The sequence below is a fragment of the Labrus bergylta genome, chromosome 20 (assembly GCF_963930695.1).
Source record: "Labrus bergylta chromosome 20, fLabBer1.1, whole genome shotgun sequence".
In the NCBI taxonomy this organism is placed as follows: domain Eukaryota; kingdom Metazoa; phylum Chordata; class Actinopteri; order Labriformes; family Labridae; genus Labrus; species Labrus bergylta.
In genome coordinates this window covers 15,140,201-15,167,790 of record NC_089214.1, presented here as the reverse complement: position 1 = coordinate 15,167,790, position 27,590 = coordinate 15,140,201, and the positions used below count along the sequence as shown (strand labels likewise).

Here is a 27,590-nt window from a genome sequence, read left to right as displayed (position 1 = left end):
TAAAATTTTGGATCTAAATGATGAAAAGGTATAAAAAAAAAATAAAAATAAAAATAAAAACATTTGAATCCCGGCAACCCAAATAGTGCTTTCACATTTGTGCTTTCAACTCCTGAAAAACTCCTGGAGGAACTGTATGTGTGAACGCAAACGTCCCAATATTCTTTACTCTGACCTCATCTGGAGATTCTCCTTCCAGCCTCTTAGTATGTTTTCTGCAGAAAGTCAGAGTGAGCTGTCGTGAGAATGCAGTTTTTATGTGCAGAACAGTTAAAAGAATCTGGCCTCTTTATCTGCAACTTCTGTGAGGTAACTTTTAATCCTTCCCTGTATTATACACTGAATTAAAAATGAAAAAGAGCAGGTCTAGACTGTACTCTTTGTTAGATTTTAATCAGTCAGAGGTAAAAAAAAAAAAGAACTTTTAGTGAAACAGGATTATGTTACCACTGCTAACATATTTTTAAAATCTGAAATGCTTGTGAAAATGTGAGAGGCCACACACATGACGACAAATCATGACAGATTTATCAGTTCAGTTCTTAGAGTGTTTGGTGTACAGCAAGACGACCAACTCAGCACACCACACAAGCTCCTTTCCTTGTCAGTTGGATTGTGGTTTGTTTTACATGTTGTAAAAACACTTTTGTTGTTGCAACAAATTAACAAGTTGGCCCTGAATTTATGAAGTCCATCTAACTTTACGCTTGGTGCTTGTGGTCGTTGCCATGGTTAGTTGTGCTTCCTGCTTCAGTCAGCTAGCTTCCTGATATGATATTGTTCCGTTCCCACGAGACCGTCCACACAGTCCATGCTTGGCCGTCGTCTGTGTTCTCCCCGCAGTACACAATAGGATTTCTGACCGTAAATTATTGAACACGTTAAATATTTACGATTTCAAATTGAGGCGGCCACAATCATCTTCCGAGCAGATCGGGGATCAGGGTAAAAATCACTCTTAACACACCTCACACCACGGGAGAATCTTTGGAACCAACAGATAATCGGGCCTTTGCTGACTTTGTTCGGAAGGGGGGAACCAACCCCGAAATAGGCCTGGTTATCTTGTAATGTGTACCATCCTTAAGGTGACATGCCTAAAACCTTTTGCACCTTTCAATTAAGCCCCCAAAATATCCACAAAAGGACCCTTGGTTTAAAAACACACTCGTTTGAATAGACAGGAACCAGATCAGTGTGCAAACACCTTTTTTTGTCCCTCCCTGTGTCTGTGTGTGACTCATCCTGTATGTTCTACAGCAAGTCAACCATTTGCATCTTTATTCACCAGTCATTGGTTAATCTATTGAAGGCCACATATAAGTCAGCCCTTGAAAATTTAACATGGTGGTCAGATTAGTGAGGGCATTTCTGATTCCCCTCGAGGCATCAGGATGAGATCAGGGTGACAGATTTCCTCTTTTTTCTGAACCAACCTCATTCTCCATCTGTTTCCTCTCATCCTGTCAGTGACTTCTTCTCCTTCTTTCAGCAGCCTGCAGTTTGGCTCCTGCTGATGACTGACAGACACGCTTAAAATGCCACTTGTTTGATAAGTGACATTTTTCTGAGCAATTACTTCCATAAATGTCAACCCCTTGTTGTTTAAAAAAAAAAGAGGAATTACTTAATTACAGGTAACTTTGTATTTTTTAAGGTGCTGTTCGTCAAACAGGAATGACTTCAGCTTTTTGAAAAGTGATGTTTTTATGAGAATGAGAGAACCTGAAAAGTTTTCACTCTAACACCTCTTTAAGTCATATTTTAAAAAGGCTTGATTACTGGAGAAAAACATTTTCTATTTCACTGCAGCTGCCGGAGAAGTTGTCACAGGGGACAGAATAGACAGTTGCACTAATACACACACCTGGGAACTACCCGACTATGACATTTCTGAACACATTTTTAATATTTGACACTTACCCTTTATCTACTTCATGAGGAGGGTCTCTCCTCATGAAGTAGATAAATACTGTGAATATGTCCGTTACATGTAGTTGATTAAAAGGCAAACCTGTCATCATAGTATTGGACTGAAGCTCGTTCGTTATCTTGACATGCATCCTGAGACTTCCTACCCCACACACACACTCACACACACACTCACACACACGCACACACGCACACACACACACACACACACACACACACACACACACACACACACACACACACACACACACACACACACACTCCTGACAGGGAAATCTTCCTGCTGTGTGGTGCATGTGTGAAGAAGCACCTCGGGAATATTTCAGCGGCAGGCTGTCTGAAATTTTCTGGAAATTTTCAGGAGTGCATGTGTGAAAACGGAAATACATCAAGCATTTAATGACTTTATGACGTGCCAAATAATTAACTTAAGAGAAAAGATCAAGATTGATGTTTAACTGCTCAGCATGTGCTTAAAAAAATACACAAGGTTCATTATTATGAGACAAAGTACGTGAGATGAGACCTTGAAAGTGAGGCAATTTCTGAGAGTCATCACCGACCATCGGTTCCAGAAGGCAATTTATAATGAGTCCCCTGGATAAAATAAGTGTCTGTTTAAGTGATCCATATCCCCCCTACTGACCCCCTAAATGCAAATATGCACCTCTTCCACCTCACCTTTTTATTTTATTATTTCTATTTAACCTTTATTGAACCAGGTTGGCCCCATTGAGATTAAGAACCTCTTTTTCAAGGGAGACCAGGCCAAGACAGACAGCAGCAAAAACACAAAGTTACAGACAGAGACACAGAAAGAGACAATTTACAAAACATTACATTTTGCATTAAAATAGAACCATCTATGAGTCAAATCTGGGCCGACAGTAAAGTACCTACTGTATAAGAATCATGTTGTTTTAGACAAGAAAGGAGTGACAACATGCTGTAACAGGTCTCTGTGACTCAGGCCGAACAACAGGATAACTCAAATGCCTTACAGGTGGAAATGCAGCATAATACAGTTCTGAAGAAGTTTGTCAACAAACCCATTCCCCTCCCTCCTCCCACCCACCCACCCACCCAGCTCAGGTCAGAACCAACCACATATGACACACACACACATACATTCACTCAGACAGCACATTAGACTAGCTAGGTGACTAGCCGCCTGCACAGCGAGGTAGAGGAGTTATTAGAGCGATTTAGTCCTCACCTGAATCTGGGGATAAACTAAGGGAGTCAACATATAATAAGAAAGGACTCCATGTACTTTGGAATGTCTTGGCAGAACTGTGAGTGAGAATCTGAGTTTTAGATTAGAGAGGACTTCTTTAATCCAACGGCCATGTGATGGGGGGGCGAGCGAGCTTCCAATCGAGCAGGATTAGTCGCCGGGCCAGCAAGGTTGTAAAGGCACGCTTTGTCACCACAGAGAGGGTGGTATCAGGTGGTATGCCGAAAATGGCTGATAGTGGATTAGGAGGAATGGTCTGGCCGTATGAAGCTGGCTGTTTTCTAGTCAGATTTTCATTCCTGCTGCTTTTTCACTTTTTTTTTTTATTTGCCTGAAGAATTAACCGCTTCCTTCCTGCTGCAGTCATTTCCTTCATCTTCGACTGTCTGTACTCCGGCCTTTTTTTTTTGTTGTTCCCTTTTTTTTTTTCCAACTTTTGTATGCTCATGTTTAGCATGTGTGTTCAGCAAATCAAAACGTTCACTGTTTTAACAAGTGAAGGTTGGTTTTAGAAGACAAGTTGAAACGTGTTGGAATTAAAAATTTAATTAATTGAACTTGTTAATACATTTCCACTTTTGGGTCAGTAATATGTCAGCAGGTAACTTGTTGAACTTGATCCCATTCATGGGTCAACCACAGACCTTTGCATTGCCCCCACCCCTCAGACTCTTGGGACTGGGTCACTCTACCCTTTAATCCCCCTGATGGCAGGGCTAAACTTCATATGAACCTTCTTAAATGTCATCCATTGATTTCTCAGCATCAATAATCTTTCAACTTTGCAGGGCTCGATAGGGGAGCCAGGTTTCCCAGGCATGCCGGGTGCCACTGGACTGCCGGGGTTTAAAGGCCACAAGGTGAGAGTCAATGCATTTTATAACATATACATACATATAATACATAGAAAGACCTGCATGGCTTTATGGACATAATGAAGTCTACAATGGCAACAGAGGTGACACTTCATGAATGATTTATGCTTCTGGTTGTCAGGCGTTTTTACATTTACATGTTGTGTTGTAGAAGTGCCGACAGCTCAACGTAATACATACACTTGTTAATGTATAATTCATACCTTACTAAGATGACATGATACATTTTAATGGGGCTGAAGGTTGTCCTTCACACTTCAAAAGCTTTAAATACAGTACAAGCCAGATCAGCCTGGCTAACACACTGTGTTTTGTTTTTATGAACAGGAAGCTGTCAAGGCGACAATAATGCTTCAAGTTCTAATTCATCACGCAGCATATCGCTATTTAGACGGCAAACTGTCAGTGTCAAGACAAGTATCTGTACTGAACTGTGAGTTAAACATGTTCGGATATTTTGTTGTTGTGTCTTCAGGGGGAGAGGGGAGAGCCGGGATCTAAAGGACACCAGGTACGATTCATCTTCTAACAAGAGAGTGATGTGCTCGTGGTCATTAGAATAGACTCTATTATGTATGTGTTGATAATTAAGTCACACTAATCCTGCATCAAAATATGATCCTCCATTGAGAATGAACAGAAGCCAGTTCTTACTTTCCACTTAATTAAGCTATGACTATGAGGTCTGTCGCCCTTTGCTTTTAAAATGACACAACATAGGTGCCCTAAAGCGGTGCGGCAGTAGCTCTGTCTGTAGGGACTGGGGTTGGGAATTGGAGGGTCGCCAGTTTACTACCAAGTCCCGTTGGTAGCTGAGAGGTACCGGTTCACTTCCTGAGCACTGCAGAGGTACTCTTGAGCAAGGCACCAGACCCCCAACTGCTCTGGCGCTCTTTCATGTGCACCCCCCGCACTCTGACATCTCTCCATAAATGCATGTCCATTGGAACCTGTTTATGCATGCATGCGTATTTTATCCTGTGTGTTTGTAGCCAGTCTCATTAACAGTGTTAAAGTGATTTCCCCTGGTGGGATTAATAAAGGATATTGTAGATTGTAATGATGAAACTGTGTGGGGCTACTTGAAGAGCTGCCATTTTTGACAAGTTGGCAATTTAAACATGAATTTTATTCACTGATTTTCATCATCTACTCCTGGTAACAGCTCGTTTTTTGTCCAATCAGTGCATGAAAAAAAGTAATCAAGTAAAACGGCACAACAATAGTTTATTATTATGTGTGCTTTTCTTTTGTTGGCTATCCTGCTTTGCCTGCTGTAACGCTGTACATGTCTCAGTTGTGCGATGAATAAAGGATGATCTTATATTATCTTATCTTATCTTAAAAGAGGAGGCTTAATAATTTATCATTTAGTCTTTAAAAATAAAAACAAATCATTTGTTTAAAAAAAAGGGGGAGGGGTCAATTATGGTGCGAAGGAGCATTTCACTTGTTGTCATTTTTCATATCACTGTCCTGGCTCATGTCACACATATTCAAATATTTAAGAAATGGTTAGTCAGTGTTCATTTTTGTCAAAACAGACGTATACATTTGAAATGTCTTGAGAAAAAAAAATACATCCTGTGTATTCTTGAGGTTTAAAAAAATCAGGTGTTAAAGGCTTTTCTTTCATCATTAATCATTTGAAGAGCTAACTTCTTTGTTAGAAGTCTTTTCGCTTGTCTTTCACAGGCTCATTGCTTTCATAGCATAGAACTGTCAGCAGGACTGTGTACCTCATTTCCCATGAGCCCTTTTTTGCACATGAATGTGCATCCTTTGTGTTGTTGGGAGATAGAAACAAAACAAGACTCAGCAGGGTACTTTGTGTAGCACTGAGGCACTTCTTTAAAGGTGTTTACATACCATTGCCTTCTGTTGAGACTAAGGAGGAGTGCCATATGCGAGGTATAAGGAAATGAAAATGTCAAGAATCAAATCTAAATACTGAGCGTAAAGCTAATCTTTTTGCATAGGTTCCAGGTATGACACAAATATGAATCAGAGGGAGAAGCTTTTCTATACATTTTTTATGATCTTAATACTGGATCTTTATTTCTTCTTCTTTTTCTGAATACAAGAATATATAGAGATGATATTTTTCTTGTCTTATACTTGCCACTAACACTGGAAGTTTATCAGTATTCTTGCATTTTAACTCAAGTTAAGAAATGCAGAGCTAATAAATGACATCATAAGCTCCAGATAAAAAGAAGAAGATATACTTTATTAATCCCACTTGGGGAAATTCTATTTGTTCTATCTGTTGTAGAACATGCTACACACACACACATATGCTGAAATAAACACACATGCACAAACAGGATCCAGGCATGGTCCGCCCTCTAATTCCCAACTCAAGTCCCTACAGATTGAGCTACTGAGCTAACGTAACATCCCCGAAAGCTGAGCTGCATATCACTACTCTGACCCTGATTATCATAAACTATTAATAAGGATTCAACAACAATCAATGCACTTCTATTGCTCTCATTTACTTCACACTCTTAGTGGTAAGAAGGATCAGAGGAATGTTCAAGTAGTCTTTGATATCTTCACGTCTGAGTGAAAATGTAAGAAACCAGTCCCGACTAATGTAATGGTTTCATTCACAGAGAACAAAGTCACATGCTTGTGCAATATATGAGCTGCAGATAATTTGTTTTTCTGGTTTTCCGCTGCTGCTCAGGAGCACAGCAACAAGATGTCACCTTGTTGTACTTGTACGATTGTGAACACAGCATCAGTCAGAAATGGAACAATCAAAGCATGTGATGAATGCTCTGATTCAGTTGCTTGCCTTTACACGCACTAATGGAAGACAGTGTGACAGCCCAGAGGAGCCGAGAGAGAAAGAGCAGAGCAGGGTGTGTGTGTGTGTGTGTGCACTGCTGCAGGATGCAGTTAGAAAAGACACACACGAGATAAAAAGTCAGGTTTGTTAAAGGTCACCACTAGCCAATTCCTATCCCCTCTCTCCACGGGTTTCTCTTATTGGCTGCTAGTGGTAATCATGACCTTTTCTTTATTCTCACACACACAGCCAGGATGAAGACATGGACCAACACACACAGCTAAATTGACACACCCGTTGTAGCACACATTCAATCTCACCCTTTCACACACACACACACACTGCATGAAGCCACACAGGCATGTATGTAAACAAACTCACACAAACCTTCTGTTAATCATGACATATCTGTTTGCAGGGCGAGTCTGGCAGAGACGGAGAAGATGGGACGCCCGGTGTACCTGTGAGTGCAGAGTCATTTTTCTTCCACTGGGTGGCAGCGAAGCTTATGTTTTCTTTTTTTGCCTTCAGCAGGGATATTCAAATTTGAGTGTTCGTGTGAATGTACGGCAGATAGGGGACAAAATGTCCCCACAAGGGCACATGGATAGGGGAATATCTCGGCTGGGTTTTTTTTCTTTTTTTTTTTTTTTTTCAAAAAGCTGCATCGGTGTTAGATCTTTAGTTTACATTTTTGGGAAGCCTGTTTGTAGTCGTATCATAAACCCTTTGATGCAAGTCATCATACACACTTTATCACAAATACATACAGTGGTAATAAACTCCACCAATATAAAACATTAAACTGACTTTACAGGCTGCTTTACAAGATTAAAATTAAGCCTGCATAAAAACAAACACACGCTATAGAGCAGGACAAAATGAGAAAGGAAACGTTTGAGATGAGAGCATAAGTCATCATGGAAGCTCTTCACACAGTGGTCAAAATCATCAGTCCAAAGGAAAACCAAATGCAGTCTAAAAAGTTAACGCTCAGCAGAGGAGCTTACGTCTGGCCTTTCTGCCCTGAAGAGTTGGAAGAGCCAATGATGACACTCAGGCAGAGAAGGCTGAATTACAGGACTTAGACTTGAATTCAATGGTCCGTTTACAGTCTTACTGATGGTAACTTTAAGAATTCAGACCAGGCTATCATATCACAAAGTGATGGAAGGAAAGCATATCAGACAGCATGTCTGAGTATGAGATCCCTCACAGCAGAAAATATACGTTCTCAGGAATCGTCTTGATCAGGAGGTTTTCATAAACCACATTTCATATCACCAGTTCAAGGTGGGATATTCACGCCCCCGTAAAGCCTCGCCTTCAACATAAATGTTACAGAGAAACGCAGTGGTGACACCAAGTCGTCCCTGTGCTTTGCCAACATTACAGGTAGTGATAGGTGTAACAAAAGTGAGATGGGATCACAGTAAGATGACAGAGACAGAACAGTGAAACAGTGCCGTGTAAGCACCAGATGACAGCAGAGCTTTGTTATGACACTCCTGCACTGTCAGATCTAAAAAGGGTTAAAAAACTCGAAATCTCCTGCCTCCATAACTGCACTCACTAATTGTTGCTAACGACTGCTGCAATAACTTGATTGGTTGGAGGCCAAAGGGCTGCTGATTTATCTTATTCCTTATCCTATTGGTTTATTCTCTCTCTATTTTTTTCATCAAGTTTTGCCAACTTCAACTGTCTTCCCCGGAGACTTCAAAGAAACAAATGAGTTCACTGCCATGTAGTTTAAAGCATCCAAAGATTGAAAAGTTTTCTTGTCAAAAAGAGCTCATAAAGGAAATCTCACAATAAGCAAAAGGGACGGAGAGGCCATTTCTTTTGACCTAAAGTTGGAACGTAAGCTTGTCATGGTTCTCTTGAAGCAGAGCTGCTTAGGTCATTTCCTTTAAGTATTTGAACGTGTTGTTGTGGTTGGTGAGGGCCTGTGTCCACAGACAATGTTTTTAGTAATATCAGTGCCTGTTTTATATTCAAAACCAATGTAGTTCAGCGTTTTTTCTGCACTCTCAGTAAAAAAGAAGTTAAACTCTCAGAACAGCGCCTAGCTCATCAATGTCACTTCCCCCTCACAGCAATGGCGGGCGGAGGAGACGCTAGTCTGACTCGTCTTTTCGAGGGTACAATCTCCAGGTCCAGAGATGCTGCTAATGCCAGGAGACAACTTCTTTACATCGTTTTCATGTTTTCTTGGTGCTATTTCCTTGAATGAAATATGAAGCAGACGGAGCTATCTAAAACACACCTTACCACCATTACAGAAGTTAGCAGAAGTTAACTTTCGTAACCTAGCAACAATAAGCGCTAGCAAGAAACGCTCTTATATCGAGGTCATGAGCGCTTCAAATTAAGAAAATAAACCACCATCTGTGGTAACAGGCTGTTGGACAGGGATCGTTTTGGTTTGTTGTTTCAATTTAAACCATCTGAAAGGTCAAGATAAAACATTAGTTGAAGTCTGAATTCCAACTATGTGGATGAGATATCTTTTAAAATTGCAAGCAGACAATGCATGGGAAATGATTGGAATCTTGACAACAAGGTGAAATGAGGCTCCAGAAGGTGAGAGAGGAACATTTGCATAATTGATTCAACATGTTTATCCGTGTCGAGATTACCATCCTCATCAATAATTTGTAATGAACAAACATAGTGATATGAATTGCTATGTGATCTGCAATTCCCAGCTCTCATGCTAAGCTTTGCAATCGATCCTTTTTAATAGGAACAATACCAAATGAGTAGCATTTGAGAATTGATCTGTATACATCGATTGCCGAGGCATTGATCTTCACATCCCTGGATGCCTGGATGAGGTTTGGACCATAAATCCAGTCAGGGGTGTGTGGGTGTGTGTGTGTGTGCGTGTGGGTGGGTGTATGTGTGAGAGCCAGGCAGAAGCTACATTTCATCATCTGAAGAGTTGTGTAGTCTCGTCTGTGACTCTTGAGACAGATAAAAACGATTGTATTTCTCAGTATGCTGCTTAATGTTCACACTCTGTAATTCCACAGTGTCGAGAGCAGCCCAGCCTCCATGTCACACGCTCTCAAGGCTAAATGCACCAGCAGTGAATCACAAGTGTGTTACTGCTCAAACGAATATGACATATTTTTGTCTTGAGACAGACTTCCTTATTCGTGTGCTGGGTGAAATAAATGTATCTCTGCGCTGCTGTTCATTTGAATTCCTGTTCTATTTTCCTGGTTTCCTTCCTCATTATGAAACGTTTCAGGCCCCGAGGTAATTTGGCCTATACATTACAGGAGAAAAGTGAGCCTCCTGTGCATGTTATAATACAAACACCTGTCAAAAACAATGCAGACCAAAGCAATATATTTGTAATGTTTCTTTACCTGAATGCACTCAAGTTCTTCTGCTGAAGGATTAAGTCCTTATCAGCAGATTTAGTTTACTCCGTTGTAATCCCTATTTACAGAATCTGCATATAAATGTTGAATCTGTCCACGGGGGCCTGGATTGTCAGCATGGGAAGTGTTCTGGTTTCCAATTGCTTCTACATTTGTAGTGCGAACTGAATTGACCAATTTTGTATCAACATGCTTTGGTGTAGATTGGAGAAACAGTCTGTGTGGACAGCGAAACGAGGCGGGGTGTTATCCAGGTTAAAGACATACTACTTCCTATTGGTGGTAATCTAACAATGATTTAATGATCTCTATAAATAGATTTATCTGGATAAAAGTGTTGCTAACAATCCATTACAGATCAATCATTTCAACTTGAGCCACACATCTGCTTGACACTTTGTCATAAAAGCCAATAAGTGTTTAGATTTTCTAGACCTGAAACGCATCAGACATGATCAATCCGACCTCCATTCAACAAACACACATTTGTAAAGTTGTGTTCTTCTGCTCTTAAGGACAGACCTGTCAAAGCATATTTACTTTTGAAAAGTCTTTAATGTTTTTTAACTTGAACTATTTTTTAAGATGAGATAATAGTCGCAAAAACTTTAAAAAAATGTAATTGATGACTATTTGAATATATGAAAATCCTGACCCATCCCTTTTCCACTGGCAGTATACATTAAGGTTGTGAATACATTACCCAACTAGGAACAAGAGTTGGAAATTAGCAATAGCTATAAAGTATCCATATTTGTGAACGCAATATCTTATAAATGCTTGATGGATGCTTCCTCTCAATTGTTGCATTTTTTTATTTTTTTTTGTTCCTTTTCAAAAAAAATGTTTCATACGTCTTCTGGAAGAAAGCTATTTTAAATTAATGAATCCGTTAGAGCCCTCTTTTTGTTAGAAAGTTACAGATGGATGTAAACTGCAACTCGACTGGTGGGCAAAGGGAATACAACCTGTGAGGCAATGGTTTGTAGTTTTTATGATATATACGTACATATATAGAATACGACCTAGATTCTCAATCTTTGAAGTTTGCAATAAAAGGCTGGAGTTCAGCATGTGACGTAGATTAGCACAGTATCATCTCAGGGTCATGAAATAGTCAGCTTAATAAAACACAAAAGCTGTTCTCTGTGATGTGAAATCTCACCATGGAGGAAGTGAGGAAATACAGGAAGGAGATTGAGCCTGCGAAGGAGGCACAGGTTCACGGCATGGAGAGTTGTTGAGCACATCCATTACAGATAAAGTGACCCTTTTACCAGGATCAGTCTAATGCATTTTCTATACAGTCCACAAAGTGTAAGAGTAATGTTGGCAGCAGCTCCTGTCCTATGTTTTAGACCTGCTCTCTAAGCGCAATGCACAATCAATATGTTGGAAGAAAATAGACTTGTTGCAATGACGCAAGAGAAATTATGTCACAGGGTGTTGTGAGGTCAGATTTGATGGGTGTATTGATTCAAATTGAAGTGTGTTTGATGTTTTATGAGATAGACATGTTTGTTGAAATTTATTGGGTGAAATAAGGAGGTGACAGCCAATAACTGAAAGGGGTTTCTGTTTTTTTTTCTGAGAAACTTTTGTAGGTACAGAGCCACTAAAGATCTATAAAGCCCCCAGGCCTGCATGGATGTTTCAACAGTGTTAAAACACATGGCTCCAAAAAGCTTGCAGCCCAGTGGCAAGGTCATAGAACATGCCAATATAGCTACCATCAATTGTCTGCACACAAGTGGAGATTTGAATAAAGCTGACCCTACCTAAACTCCCCCAAGTCGCATCACTGACTTTCTAATGAGTCTCCTATTGGATATGGGTGGTGCCTTTATTATCCACATGACAGTAAACTACATTGATACAGGTGATTCCTAAAGACCAAGCTACATTTCAGGAAAAGGCATCTATGGATTAAAATGGAAAAGAGTAAGCACTGTCGAGCAAACAGAACACACCCAGAGCCTCAGACAAATCCTTATTATACTTCATTTGAAAAAGAAAACTCTTAACAGAATACGTGTTACTACTGGATGGTGTTTTTTTTTTTTTTTTTTAAGGACGAGTGGATCCGAAGATGCAGTTTTCATCAAGTTACAAGAAGAAGCACAAAAATGGCTTTAGAGAAAGCATTACAATAACCAATCTAAAATGTTTTGTAAGCCAGGGGTTTTGATAGAAAAGAGAGCCATTCTGCATCAGCAATGTGGAGCAGCGAGGATAGCTCGTCTGACATACCAACTCTGTCTTTGATATGTAAGCAGAACTTTCTAACTGTCTCTCTCTATTTCTCCCTCTTCCCTCTTCCACCCCACCCTTCCCTGCTCTCTTTCCTTTCTTCCATCAGGGCGAAGTGGGACCCAGGGGATGGAAAGGAGAGGTTTGTCGAATTAGACTTTGCGGTATTAGATATAATCCATTCTGTCTTATTCTGCAGCGCACTGAGAAGCCCTGTCAAGCCTGTACGGCTGCCATAGACGACTTGCAGAGCCAATACCTCCAGGCTGGGGGGAAATCTGGCCCCATGGGCAAAAATATACATCACAAAAGCCGTCTCTCAGAAGACGAACACATCTGAAATATCAAACACTTACTGTACTGTCAGCAGAATCACAAATTATGGAGATACAGCCTCCCTTAGCTGAGCATGTTGATTGAACACTATTTAATAGAAGAAAAACGACCCACCTTTTTAACAAGCTTTTTAAATCACTTTCAATATGTTTGTAAGAATGTAAAATAATGCCGTCATTACTTTCAAAGCGAACTCCTGCACAACAAAGATGGGGAAGTCTACAACATTTCAAATGTACACCAGGCAGAATATCCAACAGTGTTCACAATGGGGATATAATTTAATAATTCAATTAAAATATATGTTTTTGAATGTTACCTGTAAGTTCACACTCTAATGTAGTCACCAAGGCTAAAGATATGACCTTTTGCTTTGTAAGTTACAGACATTAGCAACACTTTATAGTGAGCTAATTAGCCTGACAGCTAATGATTGGAGCTTAAATCAGTGCATTCATGAAGACCTCACACTCTTTGTTTAGCATTTTCTTTAACCCAAAAAGTATCTCTTAAACCTTGACAGTAAGTCCATGCAGGTTACTTTTATACAAAGCAGTGTTGAGGTCAAATTTTTGGGAGAAAGATTTAGCAAAAAGTCGATTTCTTCTTTCTGCCTCAGTTTCACTTTTTTTTCTTTTGCAATCTGAGATTTTCTGTCCTCTCTCTTGATCTTTCAGAAAGGAGTGACAGGGGATTTTGGCCTTAGGGGGACTGAAGGAAAGAAAGGAGAGATGGGCCATATGGGTGCTGTTGGTCCCCGGGGATTTCCTGGCCAGGACGGGTTGCCGGGACTACCAGGTCATTCAGGATACCCTGGAAAACCTGTGAGTTATTCTCCTCCTGACCATCACTACTGAGTGGATCTTTGGAAGAAAAGAAAGAAAACGCACTTAAAGAAGCAGTCAGAGACTTTCCTGTCTGGGGTGGGGAGTTATGTTTGTGAGTAATGAGTGTGTGTGGGCTTTGAGAAGGCACAGAATGGAGGGTTAAGCAGATCCGGTAAATCCTTAGGCATGCTCAACCACAAGTTGGGTTTTCCCAGTCCCAGAGTTGACTAAGCTGAATCAAAGTGTAATTTTGTGTTGCAGGGCAAACCTCCCTCAGATGAACATCTTCTTAAGCTCTGCTCGGATGTCCTGCGTAGTAAGTATCTTGTTTTTTGTCTTTTATGAGAATCCAAGTTCAAAAGCCTCCGTCTGAAACTCCACATACATCTAACAGAAAAGAGAAACAGGTTAGTAGGCTGACAACACAAACGGAAATAATGTCTATATGCACAATAGTTACCAGCTGGCCTTAATGTAGTCCCACAGAAGTATACTGAAGGACTGAAGAACCAGGGAATATATGCACCATAGGCTGATGATTTGATGAGAGACAGGAGGCTGAAGGAGGCAGGGGGTAGAGCAGGTGAGGAGAACTGAGGATGGGAACGCCCAGAGACAAACAGATACAAGAAGAAAAACAAGGGAGGGCAGGAACACTGGGGAAATGCACAAGGTGCATCTCGTGTCTCTAACATTCTGTCCCCTCGCTCCTCGCTCGAACCGGAAGTAGTTTCTGGCCCTGCCATTTTAAGAAGAGTCCCAAAGCAACTAAAGCTGCTTGGAGGAGAGAGGATTGAGGAAGGAGATCTGATGAGCAAGGATACACGAGAGCAGCCTTCAAGAAAGGCTGCAGCAGATCTGACTTCCATTAACATCAGCAGAGTTTGATAACAGAAAAAAAGCACATTAAAAAAGACGCTAAATGGACATAACGGACGCTTAAACAGACAATAAACACCTGTCAGTTTCTAAAGAGTCGGCATGTGATGAGCTGGGATTAAAAAAGGGTTTGGCATGAGGATGTTTGTGAGGAACACTTTTGACATTCATCTTCTTGTCAATAAAGTTCATATAAGGCTGATGTAATTAGTGGTTTTATTGTTGATTTTTCATGTTTCCTGAATTTTAAAACCGAATAAATAATTTTAGGAGTTTTTTTTATGGACGGATAGATTATGAAACATAATCATAAAATATTAAATTCACAAGATTATCAGTCAATACAAATCAAATCAAATAATAAATAATTTAATAATAAAGCATTCTTCTGTAGAAATGGTCTGTATGGTTTAAATCAGAGCTCAAACAGACTGCAGGGAGTTCATTGTGTGCAGATGTCTGTAATCAGGTAACATACAGATAATAAACACTGTTACTGTGTAATTAGAATTTATACAGTACACATGTGTGCATACACTTACAGCTGTAAAAGAAGACTGACAGCTGAGTGATGATCAGCTGAAGTCATCATGACAAACGTATGTCGCTATCACGTGATACTTCAGAGGAAAGGACGTCTCCTAAAACATATTTCCTTGTTCCCTCCCTCCTCGGCTTCATTTCCTTGAGTCTCTCCATGCATCTTTTGTGGGAGGGACGAAAACGCAAGTAAGGGATGCAAGTGAATGAATGCAACTTAGGAGTCATTGGACGTACCCAAGGACAAAGAAAAAAGAGGAAACTTGTAGCCTAGGCTCGCTCTTGACACTGCCGGGTTTAAAGTGGTTGTTATGTTGAATTGCACGTGCTATGCTAAGTTACAATTACATTGCTCAGTTTTATAAATGTGTATGAACAAAAATGAATGGCTTGAGGGGATACTATCTTACCTTATCTGTTGCTCCATGGCTGATTAGAACTCTTTTCAGCATCGGCTACATGGGACTGGATAGATTTACACTAATCAGGTAATCAAATTGGTTTGTGGATTGCTTCAGGTACAGTTTAATGAGCTGCTGTGGATGACTCTTGTTGGGCTGCTTTCCCTTTCCATAATTGAGCAGAAAAAAACTTTGTACAAAGTCACATCAATTCTTTAGCCTGAAGAAATTGCAAAAATGAAATTTGTTTCTGATTACATACAGATCTAATCGCTTGTACAGAAGCGGTACACAAGAACAATTATGGAGATGGTGCTTTTCACTAAAGCTATAAGTAAAGTTTGATATATTGGACAGTTTATGGGCATAGCTTTGATGGGAACCCCCTCTATTCTATTGGGTAACTCTTTCCCAGCCCGAATGTGAAAACACCAGATGTTTCTGTAAGAAGCTGGTTCCTGATTGGTTACAGATTCCATTACCTTTGCAGCAGAGAGGAAAAATCCAGAGATTATTGAAATCTTGGATGCATGTAAGACCTTTAAAATTAAATATGAAAAATCTTTGAATGTCTCTGACGTTAAAAAATACATACTACAGCTGCGCAGTTGATCACAATTTCATTGCTATAATGATCTGAGCATTCACAATAAACACATCCCAAAAGTCTGTGTGCATGCTGAGTGAGAAATCATAGCTTATTTACATTTCCGGTTACACTTTAAATTAAGGCCACAATATTCACTATCAACTAGCTGCTTATTAGCAGCATACTGGCTGCTTCTTAGTCATTATTAAGTGCTAACCTGATTCTACATGACCTTATTCTGTAGCTAATAGGCCATTAATTACAAGTTTACTCTCAGTAGTGCTGCTTATTCATGGTAGGTTAGGAAGTTGTTAAACATGAATTATGATCTTACTATGATTTTTTTTCGAAAACCCCTTATTAAGTAGAAGTAAGCGAAAGCATTTTAAGATCACAATTCAATTCAACAACTTCCTAACTTCCTATCAATGAGCAGTAATAAGGGGAGCATTGAGGGCAAACTCTTATTTAATGAACTATAAGCTACAGACTATGGTCACATAGAGTAAGGAACTGCAGCTACTATGTTAATAATTAGCATGCTAATAAGCAGCTAATGAATATCGTGACCTTAATTTTAAGTGTTACCGGATATAATTTTTGTGGAATTAACAACAGTACTTTCTCACTCAGCATTCATACATTTTACTCATTGGTTGGAAGCCTGGCTGTAAGGTCCAGGCTTTCACACCATTTTGATGCAGTCAAATGAAGTTCAAGCTAGCTATCAGATACCCTCAGAACAATTGAGGCCAAAATGCTTGTTGGTTATATTTTGGATTCAGAAGAATCATGATGCAAATACAGGTATTGTGTGAAACATAAAGAACAGCAGATAAACATAAAGACTGTGAGTTATAGCTAAGATTCACTTGAACGACATGATCGCACATTGCATATTTTTCCTTCACTGTGCTGGCAGAATACTCACTGTATTCATATGGCTTTTCTTTGTAATAATGCTTATAATATTTGGTGGTTAGTCTATCTTAGAAGCAGCTTTACATAATACTTTCTACATAGATGGATTCCTCAGCATGCTCCTCTTTGTGCCCCACAGATCAGCTTCCAGCACTGCTCCAGAGCCTGGCTCAACCAGCAAGGTGTGAATCCTGCCACAGTGTGAAGGGACCCCCAGGGGAGCAAGGAGCACCAGGACCCAAAGGCTCCATGGGAACTCCAGGCTACCCTGGCAGGAGTGGATCTCCTGGATACCCAGGACCCCCTGGTATGCAGGGTTCTGCAGGCCTAAAAGGTAAATTGATCCCTGATTGGAACCTCAAGGCAGGTGACTATAATCTGTATTCAGTGCTTGTGTTAAAGCCAGCGGTCTTTGATTCACTGTCTGAAACTTTGACAAAAATGTTTCAATCACTTTCTTTACCCTGACAAAAACAAGACAGTAAATAACAACACAACTTCATGAACAAGAGCAAGGACAAAATTTACCGCCGCTTTCATCAACGATTAAAATCAAAACGGTGTCAACGAGGAACAAATTGGATGTGTTGATGTTCACTGTACCCCATAAAACAACATCATTAAACAAGTGAACATCAGTGAAAAGTCAGCAGAGCAAAAGACAACAAATACAAAATGCATACCCATCTCATTGAGCTGTCGTTGATTTATCACCACTTCAAGACAGAGAGTGGCTAATCATCCGTGACAGACGCCAAACTGTACCTCTCCACTGCTATGTACCATTTCCACTCAATGGCTCAGGATCATCCGACACTTTAGAGGTGTCAAAATGAGGGAAGAGACCGAAAGATATAGTGGAAATTTAAGTTTGAGAGAGATGGAAATTCACCAGCAAGGGAGGGTCTACAAAATGACTCTTATCAAAAATGAATGTATGAAGTATAGGATCGAGAATCTTGGAGCTTCTCAAGGTTTTTTAAGGAACTAAAATGTAGAACAATTTCATCAAGTCAATGAAGCAGATGGCGGACTTTTATGGCTTTTGCAAGTTGCTACACTTAATAGAAATACAGATCAGTTAAAAAGAGTACTGGAGATCTATTCAGGCAATATTGTTTGAAGTATGTTTAGGCGCAAGTGTTGGGGAGGGGGGAAGGGGGTGTTAAACTCAAACAATCATAGTCAATCCCGCCCTCACGACAAAGATATGCCTCTGGGAACGGATGCCATTTTCTCTGTAATTCTGGTGAATTCAGCTGTTAGCAATAAACGACTTTCAGCCGAGGCTTACTTTTGTCCGTGTGCTGTTTCTTGGTCTATAACATCACCTGGAGTATGTCCTGTTTGTCTGTTTCCCAAGAGTCCCAGTTCAACAATAGAACATTAGGGGCGCTGGTGGAGCAGTGGTTAGTGTGCGCGCCCCATGTATGGACGCTGTAGTCCTCCAAGCGGGCGGCCCTGATTCGAATCTGACTTGTGGCTTATTTCCTGCATGTCATACCCCACTCTCTCTCTCCCTGGTTTCTGACTCTATCCACTGTCATATCTCTAAAAATACAGGCATAGTCAGAAAATACTATTTCTGTTGAATGGAGGTCAGATCGATCACTTCTGATGCTTTTCAGGTATAGTGTCGTGGAGCAAGAGCTCTTAAATAATTGGACAGACACTTATGGCTTTATGAATCGAGGATCTGTTTATTTCACTGGGAGCAGTTCTTTTATATCATCACCATCATTCTTTTTTGGGCAATCAAACCACCAAGCAATTACAGCATGTGTACTAAAAAGAACTAAAGAACATTATCTGGAAAGGCAGGTGGTTTCATAACAGGATGTGTGTGTGTGTGTGTGTGTGTGTGTGTGTGTGTGTGTGTGTGTGTGTGTGTGTGTGTGTGTGTGTGTGTGTGTGTGTGTGCGTGCGTGCGTGCGTGTGTGTGTGTGCACGTGTGTGTGCGTGTGTGCGTGTGTGCATGTGTGCGTGTATCAAAACAGGATCTTATGATATGGCTGAACCAAAGGTCAGATAACAACTGGTTCGTGCCTGTTCCTGCCAAAACTGTGTACCTCTGTTATACTTCAATCTTTCTTTTGCTGCTTGGTTGTCCATCAATCGGAAGCTTAGCAGTTTGATCCTCCACAAGGTGAGGTGTCCTCTAGGAAGACAGTGTACCCCAAGTTATTCCTGAAAGCTATTCCCTTGACGAGTGAATCAGTATGATTTGATTAAATCAGATCCTGATGGGCAGATTGGCAATCGTGCTTCAGCATGGTATGACAACATTGTCAGTGTGACCGTGCCTTAAAGCACTTTGAGTGGTTGGAAGAACAGATAAAGACTATTTCAGAGAGGTTCATTATCAATCTTTGGTTTCACACTTCTGCAAAGACTGACATTTTTTGTACAAGTACATAAATGGTTTGGATGATAAGATAAACCTCGTCATGACCCTTTCTAAAAGTCGAAGAGGTACAACATTGATTATGCCATAAAGCTGCCCCCTTCAGTGTTTGAGGACACAACTTATACCCCAACTTCCAAATAAGTGCTGAGCTAAAACTTGATGACATCATATTCAAGTTGAAATAAAGAATAAGAGAAGTACATTCCTTTAGTTTTATCATGCAGACTCTTACACAGCACATGACTGGACATAGAAAGCTTGAAGGGAAAGCTATGCATTTCTTGTATTTCTTCTGCTATTTTTTTTAAAGCAGTCATATTTTTCCCCCAGGTGACATCGGACCAAGGGGCCTCAAAGGCAGCAAAGGGGAAGGGTACCTTGGACCCCCAGGACCACCTGGACAGCCAGGTATGTAAAAAGCCCACCAATCAGCATGTTATGTCTTTACCCAATTAGCTGTTATGTGGAGTTGGAGCAGTTTGAGCAGCCTCACCATGGTCTTTGACGTCTGATCTGTGCTTCATTGCACTTTCAACAAAGATGAATCATGGTTGTTTGTGGTCTCATATATTTTAATTGACATGGGAGCGAGCATTGTTAGTATTTAATTTTCATCCAGTACTCTTTGTGACAGCTTGGGGAGGTGGGGTGAAGGAGAAGAGAGGGCATGTCACAGACAGTGTGTGCTGTATATCTCTGTGGAAGCTATAATAGCTTATTAACTCTTCCCATAATGTATGAACAGATGTAATTAATGATCCATCATGTGATATTTTTAGTTCATAGAGCAAGAACTATGGTAACGCTTAATGAAACCTTTCACTTTCTTTCCGTTAATGAGGCAGAACCATCACCAGCTGTGTTTTCCTTATTTTCTTCTTTCTTTATCGCTGCAGGAATTCAGGGTCCTCGCGGTTTCGATGGAGTTGGCCATCCAGGAAATCAGGGCATTCCTGGAAAACCAGGACCACCAGGAGACCCCGGTAAACGAGGGAACCCGGGGCTTCCAGGGGTTTGTGATCTTTCCATGTGTTATCAGACCTACAACCTCAGGGAACATTACAGCAAAGGACCAAATGTCTGATGTTCAAGCAGTGTGTGGGAGGCTGCTATTGACTCAAACACCCAGGTGTTTCCAGGAACGATTTACTGAATCACTGATTTACAGAGATGTGTGTGACTGTTGAGTCTGTTATGACAAAGTGTGTATGGAGAACAGCTGCTCTGGAGGCACAAACAACCTCATTAGTTGAAATAAACTGAAATAGGAAAGGCACTGGTTCATGATAATGAACAGCATGCTAGCAGCCTAGCTTACTGAGGTACCAGACAACTAGGTCAACTCTCTTGTAAAACTTTCTAAGTTTGAGTAAGGCTCAGGAAAGAAAAAAATATAAGGCTTTTTGTAAATCATTGCCCATGGATATGCAATCTGTGAGCACGGAGTTATAAACTGTGCAAACACATTGGTAAACTGTGCAGAGTTCTGCTATCTGTGGGCACAGCTTTGTAAACCACAGAAAAGTTTAGTAAAATGTGCACACAGATTTGCAAAGTGTACGCAAGGAGATGCAATCTGTGTGTATTGGTTTGTAATCTGTGGGCACAGAATGCATAATTCTTACCTAAGCTTTACCTCATCACTAAATGATGAAGTCTGTGTACCTCTTATTTTACTTGACTTATCCTTAATGTTTGAGCTAATAATTTAGGCTATGCTAGCAAGACCAGATGCTAACAGGTTAACCTCAACAGGATTTTGTCTAAACATCTGCAACAAATCTTTAACATACAGTTGTAAAATAAAAAAAGAGGAGGTCCTAGTCTGAGAGATTACTGTATATGAAACCTGAGGCTAATAAAGCAATGGAATTATATTAGCCTGATCCTGACGAACTTGTGCCAAAGTACACGTCAAATGAGTATTTATTCATTGAATAATTATCTATCTATCATTTACCGCAGAATGGTAAAACTGTACACAGCATACCTGTGGTATGATCCAATGAGGTAATGTCAACTTGTGAGACTATTTCTGCCTTCAGTTCAACTGACTCAGTGAACTGATTGTATCTACAATTTCTGTGGAATTTAGAGAACATTTCAAAACACCAATTCTTGTGAAATCATAGCTGGGGTTAGATTATGGTTTTTGGATTATTATCTCAAAGATTATCCATAGAGCATGGAGCATTCTTGGTTTGTGCTAAATGTCTTTTTGTATCTGTCATTATTTTCTAGTTTGCCAAAGAGTTATCGTGCATGCCTTTACAATGCATACACGGCCATACATTCTTAAAAATTTACTTCAGCAGCAGTAGATTTTCTTAAGAATTTAACCTGTCCCCGTTTTTATTTTACTCCCATTTCAGTTTGCTGTTGAGGATCTTTGCCGTTTTAAACTGAAATTATTAACTTAACATGTCTTCATTATTAATGTATTGTATTTCATTTCCACAGCAAAAAAACAAACATCAGTAGTAACAGTCGTGTTATACTCATAATATGACTGCAGCATAAAGTCACTCTTCTCACACATAAAAGTTGAAGTCATTCAAGAAAATGTGAATGGAAATTAGATTTCTCTTGAAGAGAAACAGAAGAAGATGGAAGTTTGGCAGCCTTAGCTATTTTCTAACTTTTTCAATTTTATTTAAACACTTGTAAGACGGCACACCATTTGACCAAAATCATTTCAATGTAACTGCAGCAATCAGTGGTTCTTTTTTTGCAGTGACAAGTAAACATGCAAATCTGAAATATATATTATGTTGAGTTATACTGTTGATGTGTTATTTTGAATCATTTACTGACGGCTACTGATCCTAAGGGTGCAGACATTTAAGAAAATAGAAAGGAAAATAACGTGATCTGCAGACCGAGTTGAGGATATCTAAAATGTGTTTCGAAATGCCTGTGTTAAACAAGGTGCATTCATTCATTTATTTTGTTTGCTCATGGATTGCTTTTCAGCCTTTAGCGAAGTGAATACATTTATGTGGAATGGTTAAGCAAATGATAGCATGCAAGTTTTTTTTTTTTCAGGTTTACTTTTGGGCTTTTTTTAAATATATTTACTGTAGAGACAAGAAAGTGGCTAGAATCAGATATTCAGGGAGGTGGGAATATCATGCGGATTTGAACCCGGGCCATCTGCCTCGAGGGCCAACGCCTCTGTACATGGGACGTGCAAACTAACCGATGCCACATGGCGACCTCCTCTTAAAAAACAAGAATTTGAGAAGTTTTCTTCTACTCTTGAGGACAGACCTGAAAAAAAGCTTGCTGGTTTACTGCAAATCTGCATCATGATGAAGACAGTGAGAGTGAAGCCGCTGTGTAGCTTATATTCTGCTGTTGAACTGAAACTCAGCAGATAAAGAGGCACTACTCTGGGATGTTATAGACCAAGAAATGACAGCGTTTACATTGCATTTACATTCATAGAGTGCTGAAAGGTTCAAAGACTGGGGTCACACTAACCTTTATAACTAGTTAAAAGCAACTACAATTTGTTTCTTTACTTTTCTATGGCCCATTTAAAGTCATTGTATTCAGTAAAAAGAATTCAGATCAACCATTTTTAGTCACATCATCTCTATGAAGTTATGGCGGTACATCAGGAGCAGTTCTATGGAGCCAAATTGAGCAGCTGTTTCTGTTCCAGGTAGAGGGATTTAGCAACAATAAGCTGCCACAGCATCATATTAGCTGATACAGACAAAAAAACAGAAACATGCAACTACAGAAATAAGCAGTTTAGCGATGTATTAGCAAGGAGAAAGACATATTTTTTCTTAAGCATTCAGAAGACAGTCAATTCCATAGCCATTTAAGGGGCATTCTGGTTGTTTTATGGAAAATGGCTCTTGTCCCAGTTTCCCCAAAAGAGAGACATAAAAAGTCAGTGTATGGTGAGGCCTGATAAGACAAACATGTCATCAGAAAACTCTGCCAAACACTTGGAGCCCTTCCAAATGCCTGGTGGAGTCACAGACGTGTTTGCACCTATCTTTTTGGTTCAGACTTCAGGATCCCAGTTTCCTTTCTGTTGTTGTTCTCACCTGTTATTGTTGTCTTGTCAATAAGCTTGGCAGATTTCAAAGTATCAGCGCTGTAAGCAAGAGTACAGAGTCTTTGAAGTAACACAAAGTGGGAAGAATTTAAGCAAGCATAAAGCCAACATACCTGCTGGAAGAGTAACAATGTTAGACTAACTCTTTGCATGTTGCCAAACTTTGCTTTTAGCTTTCAGCTTCTTGGGTTCTTAGACTTCATCCCTCATATTATTTAAATTTAGAGTAACATTTTAGAGTGAGCAGCCCCTATTGATGCTTTTGTTGCTTATCACATCCCATTCAAAAGTTTGATGAAACAAATAAAATAGTCATTTATTTTAGTAACCTAAAAAACACTTAGGTTCATCCTCTTGGGATTAGACATGTGCTAACTAAGAAACCTTCAAAAAATGTACATTATATTTTGACTTGTGGACACAGTGACTGCGTTTTTATGCACACTGAGAAATCTGGTTATCCATACCCCTGTATAGTTATTCAAACAATATTTCTGTCTACAAGCTCCCCAAATTATGAGAAAAGTCCATCCTCTCCATTTTTTTTGCCTTTTCAGATGTGTGCGTGGTCCGACACAGATCATTTATATTTAAAGGTACAGACACAGAAACAGCCTGTTTTGAACGGGGGTGAAATTGAGGGGTTTATAGGCATGATCAAATACAGGATCAGAGTGGATTTAAACAATACACTTCACACACATGTTTTGGGGACCCCTGAGACTCATTTAAACTGGTTGAAAAGGAGGATAATATGGGACCTTTAGTTAAAACTGTAAGTATGAGTGAAGGAAATTTAATTACCAAATGTCAAACATGCTGGTTCCAGCTTCCAAACTTAAGAGTTCTGGACTTTTGGCTAACCAAAAAAAAAAAGCTATAGCTTACTGTAAAAAATCATATTGTGCTCTGGATCAATACGGATGATGATTTTTCATAATTTCTGGCATCGTACTGACAAGAAAATATTCCTTAAGTATTGGAAATACACAGTACGGATTGATAGTGAAAATAATATCACATTGCAGCCATACCTGTTGTTGCAATCTGGGAAATGTAGGATCCAGGAGTCCCGGAGCTCAACACATGCTAGAAAATAAACGTCAGGATTCCTAAACCTCTTGTGCTTCTGTTATAACGTACGATGTTTAATCTGCCTTTTGCAAATTCCCTGACTTTACAGAAGATCACTACTTAAAAGATAGAAAGAGCAACCCTTTAAACCAAATGTTTCATCATCAGCAAACAGGAAGTTCATCAACAGTTTTCTGTCAACAAATTCTTACAGCAAATGACAAATGGCATGTTTGTTGGTGTCTACCAACAATGCAAAATGATGTTTTGCTGACCTGGCCATAGGTAAATTGTAGGGAAAAGAGCCTGAGAATGATGGTTGAGGGTGAAATAAAGTAAGACTGATCGTTGGTATGAGATCGGACGAGGTCTTTGGCCTGAAAGTCAAACTCCTACCTTCAGCTTTTTGCAGCACTACTTCACTGTCATGCTACTTTTGCTTTTTTTCACAGAGAAAGCTGCAGTCCTGTTCTGTTGTTTCTTCTGCTGAATACAGTCTCATATTTAATGCTGTGACTGAAAGATGTAGCCTAGGTTTGGTTTTTAACACAGTATAGCCAGTATATTCTTTTCTTCTGATATAAATGAGTAAGTTCTGACACTTGCTGTATAAGATGTCAGCATATCAGTTAAGGTCATCAATGCAGTCGGTGCTATGTTGGGGTTTATTTTCCTGTGCGGATGGGGACATGTTTAGTTTCCTGTGCAGAGGGTGACAAGATTTGAGTTGAAGTTTTTCAATGTGATTAAAAACTTTGTGATTACACTCAAAACACACTTACAAGGTTCTTGTCCAGGATATTTTGCATTATGTTGCCCGTGTTCTGTATTTGTGATAGACTTTTAAAAAAATGCGTCAGTTAATAACCTTTTCAAATTGTTCATGATAATATCCGTATGCTGGAGAAATGTAATGTTTACAAAGGTATTTTTATATATATATATTTGTCGGATTACATTGCATTATGAGTTGTAAAATGATTTTGTATTGAAATAAACCTTCAGTAAATGTATCACAGGCTCTTGTCTTATTATTTTTCTATAAGGAAATGTGCTCTGTTCTGAGTTAAGCTCCACATGTGATCATATTTAACAAACAGTGGTAGGGTTGGTCATCTCTTGGTCTCACTGATGATAGTGGTTGCAGTTTAAAATGATCATCAGAAGCAACTTATCCCATTCATACACATTCATACGCTGACAATGATGCAAGTTCAAGTCAAGTGAGTTCAAGTTATCTTTAATAGTCAAATGCACAACATAACAGGCAAAGCAGTCATAGCTGGCAATGGAATTTTTGTGTTCCAAGCTCTCCTTAACAATGCAAAAATAAAAAATAAAAAATAGTATAGAAGATAGAGTAACAACGTACAGTGCAATTAGGAAGCAAAAGTTTAAATAAAACTAGACTATATGTATAGTATATATATGTAAATATGTATGTATAGAATATATATATATATATTCAAAACAAGAAAGTAAAGTGTCTCAGACATTATCTGTGTAGTGCAGTGGCATACAGTGTGCAGTAGTATGCTTGTGTGTGCAAAAGTGGAGTTCAAGAGTCTTGTGGTGCTCGGGAGAATGTTGGTTTGGTTTAAGTGTCCATTTGGACACGTGTTCGCAGGCTATATACTTTTAAAGTACATCTTACAAATGATCACACTGATGTTATTTTCATGTTTATAATTACACAATATCTAGATTCTATGATTGATTTTTTTTTCTCCATTTCTTTGGATTAACCAATCACAGCTGCTAAGATTTTTTAAGCTAAATTAAGAGCTCTCTGAGGGGTTCTTTGTTAGGCTTCCAAACCATGCAGCACTACAAACATTTAAAACAGATTAAATAAAACATTTATAAAAGAGAGTCATCACCTCAGAAGAAACATATCTGTAGAATGAGAAAATAGTCCCAAATAAATGCCTTATTTCCTCCTGTTTACACATTCTGTAAAAAATGTTGGGTAAAGAAATGACCCAGTGTCCTTTTAAAATGGAAACTACGTATGTCTTGTAGTTTTGAAGATTCAACATATGTCTTGAGTAGGCTACATACAAGCGTGTTCATGTTCAAGGTATTTAATGTTGGTCCTCAGTAGAAGGGATGTTGGTCCAAATCCCCTGACACAGACGTGAGTGGGGTTCAGCGAGCACTGATCTTTTTTCTCCCTCATTTAAGATTGTTAACACATCCTAACAATGGTACTTACTGTGGAAATCCCCCCCCTCCCCACTAAGTGCATGCTGCCTTTGCACTCATTGAACTTACCACACACACTCGAAACACACACAGCCACTGCTTGCTGCTGATATCTGTGGGTTCTTAATAATCCTTACTGTCATAAGGGGAGGTTAATATTAGTCAGTGGGGAGCCATTTCAGTCTAATCTCCTCTGCTTTTAAAAATGATTGTACCTCTCATGAAGACAAATCATTTCCCTGCTGATGTTGCTCACAAAAAAGTTTAGAGAAATCAGAAGCTCTGTAAACATTATACTCATTACCTACACTTTTCTCAGATCATTTTGGGCTTCACTGCTGAGGCACATGACATAATCCATCTGAAAATAACAATCTACTAATTGCAATAATCAGTATTCATTGTTTCCCCAGTGCCACTGCAATAATGAGTCATGCTAGGCTGGATGTTGCTAATGTCAATAATCCTGCAGGCATGTTCTTGTCGTCTGGTTTCCCAAGTCAAGGTAGTCAAGGTTATCCTCATCTATATTGGTAGGTGTGCAAAAAATGATTTGGTTTAATGGGAAACAGTTAGGTAAACACTAGGGCTGTCAGCATTAACTAGTTAATGCCGATTACTTAAGGTCTGAAGTTAATGCATTCATTTTCTTTAATCACAATTATAACAAATGCTTTTTGGTCCATTTTAGTTGCATCTTTGAAAGTAAAAAAAAAACAACAACAACGTAATAGAGCTTCAAACACATGATTAAACATGTGATTAATCAAAATGAAATATAGAAATTTAGCGATTAATTGTGATTAAAATCGTTTGAAAGCCCTAGTAAAAGCGGTTTCAGACCTCTGTT

The 27,590-nt window shown here is 39.4% G+C and overlaps 1 protein-coding gene across 1 annotated transcript in view; it reads left to right on the top strand.

Moving 5' to 3' along the window:
• si:dkey-225n22.4 (collagen alpha-1(XXI) chain) overlaps positions 1–25,549 on the top strand; it is a 60,422-nt gene extending 34,873 nt beyond the window's left edge. Inside the window, exons 20-28 of the mRNA XM_029277953.2 lie at positions 3,958–4,029; positions 4,520–4,555; positions 7,260–7,304; positions 12,596–12,628; positions 13,500–13,646; positions 13,911–13,965; positions 17,119–17,313; positions 19,717–19,794; positions 20,283–25,549. Of these exons, the coding sequence (XP_029133786.2) occupies positions 3,958–4,029; positions 4,520–4,555; positions 7,260–7,304; positions 12,596–12,628; positions 13,500–13,646; positions 13,911–13,965; positions 17,119–17,313; positions 19,717–19,794; positions 20,283–20,470 (849 nt within the window). The 3' untranslated portion in view covers positions 20,471–25,549. The remainder of the gene's footprint in view (positions 1–3,957; positions 4,030–4,519; positions 4,556–7,259; positions 7,305–12,595; positions 12,629–13,499; positions 13,647–13,910; positions 13,966–17,118; positions 17,314–19,716; positions 19,795–20,282) is intronic.
• The last annotated feature ends 2,041 nt before the right edge of the window (positions 25,550–27,590 follow it).